The 12,897-nt window shown below is 35.4% G+C and overlaps 1 protein-coding gene across 1 annotated transcript in view; it reads left to right on the top strand.

Moving 5' to 3' along the window:
• LOC310719849 (uncharacterized protein) overlaps positions 1 to 12,897 on the top strand; it is a 44,574-nt gene that overhangs the window by 2,712 nt on the left and 28,965 nt on the right. The window contains exons 2-3 of the mRNA XM_083530017.1: positions 8,716 to 8,949; positions 10,614 to 10,866. Of these exons, the coding sequence (XP_083386143.1) occupies positions 8,777 to 8,949; positions 10,614 to 10,866 (426 nt within the window). The 5' untranslated portion in view covers positions 8,716 to 8,776. The remainder of the gene's footprint in view (positions 1 to 8,715; positions 8,950 to 10,613; positions 10,867 to 12,897) is intronic.

The raw sequence follows: 12,897 nt of genomic DNA, 5'->3' as shown, positions 1-12,897 counted from the left end.
TGAATGTTTTGTTTTTGTATTGGAAAAATGTGTTGGGTGTATGAGGATCACAAGTCTAAAAATAGTGTGTTTATGGGTGTTTGTGTGTCAGTGGGTTGCTTGGGCATTTAAGTGTGGGTGTGTGAAACAGAGCTGACGCCTGTCCCCTCTTCACATGTTTGTTCTTTAATTAATCAACGTGCATGTGCATCCGCTGCATTGTTAGCCTGCCAACTAAATATTTCCCCCCCTTTTCTCGTTTTGGGGAAACCTGCTTTAATCAAACTCAGACTCACATAACAATTATATCTAATTAGCCCAATTATCAAGACTCTAATTACACTGAAATATACCCCCTAAATCTCATATCAATTATATCTGTGACTTTTCCTGTTATAAAAAAGGAGAAAGGGAATGATAAGATGTGATGGAGAGGCCTTGTTGCCTCCAGAGAACTGGTGATGTTGTTACGATTCTCCACATTTATTCTCCTCCTTTCACTCTGCTAAAGGAAAAAACTCTGACATATTAAGACACATGCTCCACTTATTGCTCTTTTAAAGAGGCTACGCTAATTCACCCCCATATGAAAATTTCACATTGTTTTCCCAGATCTATTTTTACATAAAATTGCCTTTTACCTTTTAGAATAATTTACTTCATGAAATATGGTTTCTTTTTAATACATGTTTGAAATTCAAATGGGCTAGTTTTTTATTGCATTGTTCTTTTATTGCAGTCGCTTTGATTAGACTCTACAATCTACCACGGGTTCTCCAATAGACTCTAAGAGTGCATGTTCTTCTGTTGAACATTTTTGCATTTGAATGTCAGGAATAAATCGACATGTCTAGAGTTTTTCTTTTCTTTTTTGAGTGATTGTTGAGAATTGTTTTTGAGTTTTGCTAAAAAAAAATTCTTCACTACAAAAATGGGAATGATTTTATGCCCAGAGACCTGTTTATGTTATTAAACAAAATAGATTTTCCAGTCAATCAGTCTCACCTGTGAGATCATATGTGTGGAAGAGGCCAGATGACATTTCCCTCCAAGTGTGTTATGTTGCAGTGTGAGTAGCATAAACAGCAGTTTAAAAAGATGTGGTTGGTTCTTATTCTTACCAAATATGCTGTATATTTTCCTGAATTTGTTTTTTTTTATCTGGAAACACATTAAGCCTACAGTATATTAACTCCTATCCATTCTATGAAAGATACATTATTAATAAATACCTCCTTATTGGGTAAATAGATGCCCCATTTTAAATGGTCAGAAAGTAATCAGTATTGACGTCATGCATGGGGTTATTGTGACTAAGTGGCTGAAACCACCTCAAGGCCCTTTCCTGTGCCGAGAAAAAGACAGAGAAGCACAGTCAAGTGCTTCAAGGCAGCGAGACATGTGCACGTATATATACACACACACAAACACATGCACATCTGTTGGTTTTTCCCTTTGTCAGTGTAGGTAGCCTCTGACATTTCCAAAATCAGAATTGTCAGATCTGATGAGTTTTTGGTCACAGTGCAACATAAAAGCCCTCATGGGGGTGTGCTGTGCTGTGCTGTGCTGTGCTGTGCTGTGCTGTGCTGTGGTATTCTCTGTGTGTGTGTGTGTGTGTGTGTGTGTGTGTGTGTGTGTGTGTGTGTGTGTGTGTCTGTGAGAGAGAGACACACATGAATGTGACAGTTGTCTCACAGCCTCTTTGTTAAAGTGCTTTGAGACACTCAGGTGCTCAATGCAGTGCAGTAGAAGGTCATGGTCATGCACCAAAAAGGAAATAAAATACTTTTTTTTCTCCACTTGAGGAGACATGAGCTGCTTTAATATGACACATTAATCTCAGCAGACCTCAATAGTGATAAACTGTTAAAAGTGAAAGGGTTTAAACACAATTTCCCCATATATAAACAGACATAATTTTAGATGTTTTCATTGCTTTCTTGGGGGAAGAAAATTAAGATTTAATTGTACAATGTAGAAATGCATATTTGAGTCATTTAAATAAATAAAAGGAATTAAATATGTATGTACTTTTCATATAAATACAGTATATGACTATGATTAAGGTGACAGGTGACTAGGCCTCATGTAAAAAAAAAAAAACTATATAATAGATCATGACATAATTATAATATAGCTATGATAGAGATTTACACACACATAAATTAGTTTCACAGAACAATGACACCAACAAAAATATTAAATTAATGTTTGATGTACTAGTTTGTGGAAAAATTTTAAAACAATATAAACACTGTTTGGTTTTAAGGTTTATCAGAAACAGTGAAAAGTCTTATTTCAGAACACTCATCACAGACTGTTAAACCTCTTATAAACTGTGATTTCGGTGAGTCTGGAATACATTTTTTTGCTCTCTCATTAGCTTTATTAAAAACAGATATTGTGGAGACTTGTTTTTTAAATGTCAGTAAACATTTTCTTAACTTTTTTGCCTTCTAAATTAAATATAAACCCTGATGCACTATTTGCCCAAAAGTATGTAGACACCCGATTCACACAAATGGAACATTAAAGGCACATAATTGTTTAGAATGGTTTTCTATGTTGAAGCATTAATATTGCCCTACACTGGAACTATCCCTGGATTCCCATGGACTAAAGCCCACTGAACATGAACTGGAATGCTTACTGTGCTCCAGATCTCTTTGCACAACGTCAGTGTCTCGCTTCACTAACATCCTTATGGCTGAATGAGCAAATCCACACTATATCTAGTGGAAAGCTTTCCCAGAAAAGAGAAGGTTATTATAACAGCAAAGGGGGACTACATTTGAATGGCATGTTCAACAAGCACTTATGAGTCTGAAGGTCAGGCGTACCTAGCAATATGTATTTAACCCCAAGTTTCTTAGGCGGTATGGATTATAAAAATTTTCTTTTTGGATTGCAACAAAAAACATTTGTGAAAGTGGGAAAACTACTGTTTTCTGGCGATAATGTAGTCTATTACAAGAAAATCAATATATTTTATTAAAATTACATGGAAGTTTATATTTTAACTTTGCCTTCACTGTTTGCTTAAGATGTCTAAAGCTTAAAAGTGAAATGGACATGAGCTTAATCAATTCAGTTTATTAGATACCAACTGTCAAAATATATTTAATGATCTTGCACCGTCACTAAATTACACACGCTGTACACAGGATGGGGGACAAAGTTTTAAAACGTTCAAATGACCTAATAAAATATTAAGAAGAAGTCAGCAGAACAGAACAGTCTGAATTTAATCAGCATTTTTTCCACCAGAGCGGGCAGTCGATGATGCTGTGTTTAAATGCCGCAAGTGTTTTTTACATCAGGTGTTGTATCAGACTCATGTGAATGATGCTGATAATAAGTGATGATGTATTTCTTATTTTGAATTCTTAAAAATTTTGGGAAAAATAGTTTTTTCCATGATTGCATTTACAATTATGCAATTAAAATCTCAGTTTACAACATGCTTGTTATTTATATTTGTATTCAATTATTTATTTTGTTCTACATGCTTGGTTATTTAGTATATTATTTAGCAAGTGTTTTTTGCCAGAGTCCATTTCAGTGTTGTTGACAGAGGTTCCCTGGTGGTCTAGTGGTTAGGATGCGGTGCTCTTACCGCTGTGGCCCGGGTTCGATCCACGGTCAGGGAACCAAGGCTGGATAAATGGGGAGGGTTGTGTTAGGAAGGGCATCCAGCATAAAAACATGTGCCAAATCGAACATGTGCATCATGAATACGGATGATCTGCTGTGGTGACCCCGAATGGGAGAAGCCAAAAGAAAGTTCTTTTTTTTTTTTTTTATTTCAGTGTTGTTGACTAATTAATAAATATCCTTGACAAAGTACATTTCAGTGCTGCTCCTTCCCAGCGTTACAACACTTTCCCCTTTTTTCTCTCTTTTTGTTTATTTGTGTATTGTCTGCAGTGTATAAGTAAAATAAATAATTTCATTCTGATCTGGATTGCTGTTGTCTCTCCACACTATTGTCAGTATGTATGTGTTTGTAGTACTATGTTATTACTCTGCTACATTATCTGACATGCATGGCAAGAGGCAAATAATCTTTTTTAATTATATTTTATGTCAAATCAACAAGCCATGCTGTATACTAAATGTCTGGAAAACTTTGCATGACAATTTTGATTTAAGGAAAAACAAAACATTTTCATGGACTTATATTGCATGGTATCTGTGTGTTGTGCTGGTGTGTTTTGCTCCATAGACCATACAAGCCTGTATTAGATGATGACTTGTTTCCTTTAGCTAATAAAGACACTGATAAAACCCAGTGCTCCCATGCTGGGAGCCATCCACCATCAGCCTGTTAAAGGTCACAGTGAGGATTTATTTAGTGGTTCTGGAGAGCAACCTGCTTGTAACCCAGTCCTTTACGTCTCAGCATGGACCCCAGGTGTATGAAGATGCCGATGTTTCCACTGGGTTTACGAAGCTTGGCGGATCCGGCCGTTTCAACATTATAGTCTCTGCAGAGACACACAGACAGCACATAAACGACCACATGTTGTACTGTGCTTTAATCAACTACCATCATACTCATTCACTCACTGCTGGCCTGTAAAGTGTGTGTGTGTGTGTGTGTGTGTGTGTGTGTGTGTGTGTGTGTGTGTGTGTGTGTGTGTGTGTGTGTGTGTGTGTGTGTGTGAACTAAGAAGCCAAAAACACTCTAAGGAAAAAAAACTGTGTGCTCACGGTAGGGTGCTACACACATTTTGCTGCCTATCCAAACCCATGTTGGCATTATAGTGTTTTGATAGAGACCCCAGCACTTGTCTAATAAATTTACCTCAGAAGTACTTATCTCATAATGCTCAACTGAGAATTAAGTCTCATATTGAAGATTAGGTCAGAGTGCCATATTTGCCATCTTTTCTTGTGTTTCAGCTGCAAATAATTCTGATAATTTGCCAGTGGCCGAAGTCCTGTTCTAATTATCGGATGTAGTCCAGTCCTGCAGCTGCGTCAGAGAGCAATAACTCGCTTTTACTGCTCCCCAAATCCCACCTCTCTCTTTTTCTCAATGAAATAAATTTACATGCATCTTTACAATGCCAGTGCTATGGAAAATGCCTGTAAAGGGGCCTGATATTGAAGGCTTTAAAAACACTAAACAAAAATTTAAATCAATGAACGCCTGAGAAAAAAGTCCACATTCTGGCAGAACAAATAATGTCCAAATAATCTAACTCACTCCCTTCCTCAATGTTGCTTTCTTAGGGTGCATTTTACATTAGATATATACTACATTATTCTATGATTAGTTTTTAATATATGCATAAGTGTGACAGGGGGAATTATTTAAAATGTAGATGTTGAAAAGTTCACATCTTTTTTCCATCTCTCTCTGAGTGCACACCTTATTACTAATTATTTTGAATTGGTTTATGATTTTTATAGTGCTTAAAAGGAAACTGTTATATTGATTAGTCTCACATGTCCTGCTTGTGCCTATCGCGGTTCTCTGGTTTCCTCCCAAACCTAGAACTGGCACCCACTATTCTCGAAAGGCTCTGACACCAACTATGACCAGGATAATGAGCTTTCTGGAGATGAATATATGATGTAATATTAACTAAAAAAAAACATTAGATTACTATTCCATTTTTTTTTATTTAGCATAGTAAATACAATAGATTGTTTTGTTGCATACTATAGTGTAATGTAAAAATCTGTCATGCAAATGATCTTTTTGCCATGCAAAATAATAGTGTGTATGTATATGTGTCTTTTTTTAATTTTGGTCTTGTGTGTGGTTCAATAAAATTATGATGCTATGTGAAACTCCAAGCTTTAAAACAGGTATTTTTTTCTGATGACATTATATTAAGTTTCAGTGTAATCATAGTGTGTGTGTGTGTGTGTGTGTGTGTGTGTGTGTGTGTGTGTGTGTGTGTGTGTGTGTGTGTGTGTGTGTGTGAGTGTGTGTGTGTGTGTGTGTGTGTGTGTGTGTGTGTGTGTGTGTGTGTGTGTGTGTGTGTGGGTGTGTGTGTGAGTGTGTGTGTGTGTGTGTGTGTGTGTGTGTGTGTGTGTGTGTGTGTGTGTGTGTGGGTGGGTGGGTGGGTGGTTGGGTGTGTGTGTCTGTGTGTTTTTGGCATGAATACAATTACATTCTACTCAGTAACCAGTCACACTAATATACTAACATAGCACTAACATAAATTTTGCCTTAATCAAGCTGTGTGTGTGTGTGTGTGTGTGTGTGTGTGTGTGTGTGTGTGTGTGTGTGTGTGTGTGTGTGTGTGTGTGTGTGTGTGTGTTTTATTGTGGGAGACAGAGAGTGAAAGAGATAAAGCATGTGAGTAAGTGCGCTTGGGCTTATGTACAATTTGTAAAAGTGGAAATGAACAGTGACATTGTTTTCAGTGATCAGTCTCAATGTGGTGCTTGTTTTTCACTTCAAAGAGGCTGCATGCATGTTACAGCCACTCTAAAGTTTTTTACACAGTATTAGTTCTTTGCTCTGATTAACATTTACTCATATTGCAGTTATTGCGCATCTATAACGCATCTCTCGCTTCTTTCAAAGACGTGGTCTTGGAGGAACTTGTTGCTTTAAAGATTTACCTTTGAGCTTAATGTTCAGGTACTCTCATGATTTAAGCTAAAAGTGTACTTATTTTTTTCATACACTAATATGCCACAGACAATATGTTTGTCTTACAATACACAATTTCATTTTGGAGACATATTGGAAACAGGTCTACTTCGTCTGGGACACCAGTTTATTGCAGAGCACACTCATCCAAACACCTATTTATAATAGTTTAGAGTAACAACTGCACTAATAGAGAACCTGGAGAAACCATTCACCCAGAGACAGGCAAACACTGCTTAGTCATTTAATCGGATTCATATAGAGAAAAGAAAAAAACATAAGAGAAATTTCTATGATATGGATTCTACTCTTTTGTGTATACTTTTATCTGCATTGACCTGTACTAATCTGTACTGATTTGGTGATGTCATGCAAATAGGATCATAATCATAATTTCCTCTCATTCTTATCCCTATCAGTTTTTTCTTTCTTCCAGTTCCTTTTACCATCATCTGCAATTATATAAAACACATTCTCTGATAAAGAGTTTACAAAGTGTGTTTGGCTCATTCACAAATACAAAATTGCCTATGGCCTAAAAGAAGAAGGAGGGGAAAGTGCTAGAAAATAGCTTAATCCACCAAATAAAGGATAAGTCCAGTGTTTAAGTGGGCCCAGGTTTAGAACTTCAACCAAAGGCAGAGACAGTTCCCAGAATTCTAGCCCACAGGCTTGAACATGTAAATCAGTTTTCAAAGCTGGCAGAGCTAGTCACTACTCTCTGTTCTAATTCTAGATTTAAAGAGCTCTTATGCTCATGTTATAGAGAAACACACTGCCATCTTGCTTTTCTAGGACAGTAGCAGGAAAGGTTGCCAAATGCTCTGTATATGATCGTTAGATTATATCCTCCATGGAACTTATGAATTTAAATTGTAAAACAAATTAAACAAAGTCAAATAAAAATATGTAATACATTTCACATAAAATATATACATCATATTTGAAAATTACATTTTAAATAAATGTTTTTTTTATTATTATTATTGATATTAAACAAAAACGTAATTAATGCACGTTTACTCCTGAAAGTCCTGCCTTGTTAAATGTAGCGAAAGATTTCGTATTCTATAACAAATACTCGGTTGAAGTGACCTTTATTCACAGACAGCTACAAATATTTCAGTTCATGCATCATCAATATCTTCATTATCGCGTGATGGAAGTGATCTTTTATTTGCTGCTCTGGCATGATGCCTGTTGACAGACAGCCATCTTACGCTTGTCTCTGACACAGAGGCTTTTTTGTCTTTCTTTAGAGGCTCAGAAAGCTATTTAAACAACACTGATCATGATGTTGCCTGTTGCCTTGTTGATGTTTTCAAGATAAAATCATTCTCACAGGTTATACTTATATACACTTCAGAAGAGAAAGATGATGGCAGAGATTACCACAGTGGTGCTGGCAGAAATGCTGAGACAAGCATTTAGGGAGGTAATTTACAATGAGATAAGGTCCAGTCATCCTTGAGGTGGCTTGGTCACCATATTAGTCACCATAGTGTAAAACATGTCTGAGATGTATTGTAAAAAGTCAGCATCCAGATAAATGATTAAAAAAGAAAATCAGCATCCAGCAGAATGTTCAAATATTGTCATCACTTCATTTAGCGCAAATTTTAATATTTGATTAAGACATCATTTTAGCCCATTCTCTTCAAGACTGACTGTAAGTGTATTGTGGTATGTGTATGCAAGTGATTAAATGCTGACTTGTGAATAAATTTGAATATGGGTCTAGATTTTAGTGTATTGTACAGTCAAGTGAAGAAGCTTTTATTGTCATTTTAACCATATTTAGCTGATGCAGTGCACAGAGAAATGAGACATTTTCCAGAACCCGGGTGCTACATAAAAATAACATAGAGCTACATCACACAACACAGGGCTACATAACAGGACACAGAGCTAAAGTAAGTGTGTGTCTTTCAACTTGATCCTTAGTTACATATAAGCCATGTATCAACACTAGTTGATAGACAGCACATAATTCTGAAGCCATTGTGTACATTTTATCCTGTGTTTGCACTGTGTTTGTGTATATAGTGTCTGTATACATACAGTATATTTCATATGAAGTATGTGTTTGTGTGTATGTGTGTATATGTTTTCCTCAGATCTCAACAAGCTGCTCCGCTCTACAGTGTTGTTCACTGTGGTCCACTAGAGCGGTTGCACATGGTATGGCGTATGCTTCCTGCAGAGCTGGGATTATCTGCGAACCCCCGGCCTAGTTTCAGGCAGCTCACACTTTTCAGCACCCTCATCTTCCTCACTTGGTTTCCCCGCCTTTACCTGCATTACTGCAGCCAGTGGCTCTACCTTCATGCTCGAAATATACCTGTCAACAGGTGAGATGGATGTATAATGAACACGTGAGCAGCAGGATTCATGACACTATGGCAAAAGTGTGCAATGACATACAGAGAAATTAAAAAGAATCTGAAAGCCTGCATTTCTAGCATTTGTAAAGATTTAAAACTGCAGAGTCTGGAATGCATAATGCTATGTTTTATGCATACATAATATGCTGAATGAATAAATATTAATTATTTAATAATTCTTTGCAAACTTTCAGAATATTTTGTGGCAAATGGAACTTTTTTCAAATTTCACTCTGAGCTTTTAATGGGTCCACATAGGAGAAGTTCAATTTTAGATTCATTCATGACGTCCCTTTAGAATGCACTATGTGGAAAGAATTCATAATGCATTATTGTTTCAACAGGCATTTGTCATAAACATATTGAAGTCAGATGCTCTGTTTGCACAGTGCATGTGGTGTTGATTTAATTTATTATCTTGGAGAGGTGTGCTGTATCTGCTTACACCCAATTCCTATTACAACCAAATCAACACAAGCATTAAATCTTAGGCTAAAAGAACATGGAAAATTCATTTTCACACACACACACACACACACACACACACACACACACACACACACACACACACACACACACACACACACACACACACACACACACACACCCTTATTGGTTATTGGCAAACACTGTATTCCCCCTCTTTTACAACTGTTATATACTTTATATATGAAGCAGCAACATTTTTAATGCTATATAAACAAAGATTTTTTTAAGAATTATTTTTATAAAGCATTTGAAATTTAAGTATCTGTGTTAATAGAAATGCAAAAAAATTCTGTCAGAGTTGTTCTGTTTTAGAAAATGAATTAACATTTGTTACTGAGCAATCAACAGGATTGTGGTATAAATAAGAATACAATACATATAGGACTAAATAATTTCTCAGAAATCAATAAATTGTTTAATAGGGACAAAAATGATGTAAATCAAAACATGACTTGCACAGATTTGAACAATTTACATTATACAGCAATACCATCATAATTTGGTAATACAATTTGAAAGAACTTTAATCCAGTGCAATTCAAGAGACTGGAATCTGTGCCAAAGCACATTGAAGCTATTTTGGTGGATTCTTGAGGCCAAGAACCTTATTAAGAATTTTTTTTATTTTGTCACCTGTCTGTATATTCAATAAATCTCCCAGTGAGACTTGATTATGCTTCGATACCCCTGTTTGGTTAGTGAGAGGAACTCAAATAGGCCGATGCAGGTGTAATGATGGGTGGGGCTGTCTCGCTCACACATGCTAAAGGGACTCAATGAACAGACACAAAAACGGCCAGCCTCCAAATTCTAATTTAGGAGAGCTATGAGGCCTCCTACTAAGTGAAACAGTGCAGTCCACTTGTGATAATAGATGGACATTGTACTGATTTTTAATCTGTACTGATTTTTAACCATTCTAATATACCGCTAAGCTGAAATCTTAGTGTAAATATATACGCAATACACCAATAACTGTGATGGCCATCATGTAAAAGTTTATATATGTTCAACAAAGATCACTTTGAGTGGCAGTCATTATCTATTTATTTTCTACTATCTATCTATTTTCTATCTAGTGTAGCAGTGTCCACTTATTTTTCCTTCACTCCCCCTGTCTGATTCTAAATCCCCCTGTCTAGGTTTCACTTCCATGCCCACACAGTGGATTTGGTATATCAGAGCTCTCTCCTGCGGACCCTGGAGGAGCTGCTGCTGGTGTTGTTGGGGCCCTTGACCTTGAATGCAGCTATGTTTCTGCTGCTTCTGATCAGATGGCTTTGTCAGCTAGTGTTTGGCTCAACTCCTTCCTTCCTGTCAAAGCTGATCATGGCTCTGGGAGTGTGGACAGTGCTTGACCCTCTGGCAGTCTTCACTGTGGATGCTGTCCTTGGGGTAAGTCACATAAAATCATATGAGCTTTTCGACACTGTAAATAGAAGTTTCCAAATTATTGCAGCAAAGTGACTTTAGGAATTCTAAATATTTTGATGGTTAATTTCTATGTCTGCCACAGAGGGAGAGAAAAATTGCTTGATTAGAAATATTAGTATAATTTTTCAGTAAGTTCTAAGCTTCTGTGAAGCTGTGAATATACAGGAGTATAACAGTGTTTTTTTACAATTATATCCTTCATTTGCTGTACAGCAAAATTGTTGCAGGCATATTTTCATAATTTCTCATATTTTCATTGTGGCTTACATAATTAACCCCTGCTACTGTGTCTGTATGTGCAAACACACAGAAGCTGCTGTGTTAATTCGAAATTCATTTATTATTGTCAGCATGAAAAGAACTAAAAAAAAAAACTGCATCTTTATTAATTACCTTATACCATTTCCAGTTGTTAATAACCAATTTTAATTAATTCAATATTTTAAAATGTATTACCCTGAATAAAACAGGTTCCCAAGATGCAATTCTAAAATAAATCAAAGCTTATGGTATACACCCAAACATTCCTACATCTAGTTAATGAATTCTTAACCAGTTTTCTTAATCAAAAGTAGCAACTTATCACTCTTACAACATTTTTCTTATAAACATATAATTAAAAAATGATTGCTTGTATAATATATTTCTAAAGTTGTCACTAAAAATGCCACTAATTCTCCCTCCCTAAACAAACTAAGCAGAGCAGGTCATTTTATTTCATCTGAGTGATTTTGCCTGGTAATGGGAGAGTTAACACATATTTTACCCTGATCACAGTAAAAAAAAAAAAAAACAGACTGCACCTTATTGACTTTAACAACATTTAATCAGAAATACACCCAGCATCATCAGATAGAGAAGTGATATATTTGACTATAGTTAGAAATGAATTGTCATTCATTAATGACATACATTATTAAATAGCAATTAATGACAATTTATTAATATAATTATTTCATTGGTATCATTCCAGTTTTATCTATTTTCGCTGTGGTGGATTTACAAAAAGCAAGAGTAAAAATGTTGATGATTCATGGTTGTACCTACTGTAGCAATGTATTTTACTGCTTGAAAGAGTTGAACAGAACAGTAATTAGAAAAGGAGTTGGATTAATAGACACAATTTCACAGCAGTTACCATAGACATACACATCTATAAAACACAGGCCTCCGGTTAATTATTCTGTCTACAACACAGTGCCATCAGTGTGAAAGTAGTTAAATGTAAGGATGGTAAACCTTATTTTAAACCAAAGTGCTAAACGCACTACCTTTGCACTGTTACTACTACGGTGCGCTGCTTACCTCATTAATGTTGCTTTTTAAATTAGTTATAAGCGGTGTGCAGCAGTTGAACACACACACACACACACACACACACACACACACACACACACACACACACACACACAAGTGTATGTATATGTATATATATATATATATATATATATATATATATATATATATATATATATATATATATATATATATATATATATATATATATATATATATATATATATATATATATATATATATATATATATATATATATATATATGGGCTGTTAATTGATTTAAATATTTTATTGTGTTTAATCGCATGATGTGTAACTTGTGATTAATTGCAACTTAATCATAAATTAATATGATTAATAATCTGTTTTAAATGTACCATATATTAATACTTTTCAAATGTTTAATACTTGGATGTATGTATGTTTATTATTAGTTAAACCAAACTCAACATAGAGCATGAAAACTAGAAGTGTTTCAAAGGCCATAGATGTTTTTAAAAGAACTTGTTTATGTCTATTAGACTCATGAAAAAAGGACACTGAGCAATTTGCGCGAACAAGCCTGTTTATATTTTTAGATGCTAGGGCAGCTCGTAAAATACTCTTGTAAATGTTTAAAATTATAGGGTTTTAAATTACATAAATCTTCAGGACACCCAACTTTTGCTGTTTCCACACGGACGGTTTTAATTGCC

The sequence above is a fragment of the Silurus aristotelis genome, assembly GCF_946808225.1.
Source record: "Silurus aristotelis genome assembly, chromosome: 25".
NCBI lineage: Eukaryota > Metazoa > Chordata > Actinopteri > Siluriformes > Siluridae > Silurus > Silurus aristotelis.
Note: the sequence above shows the minus strand (reverse complement) of the source record. Positions and strands in the feature narration are given on the sequence as shown.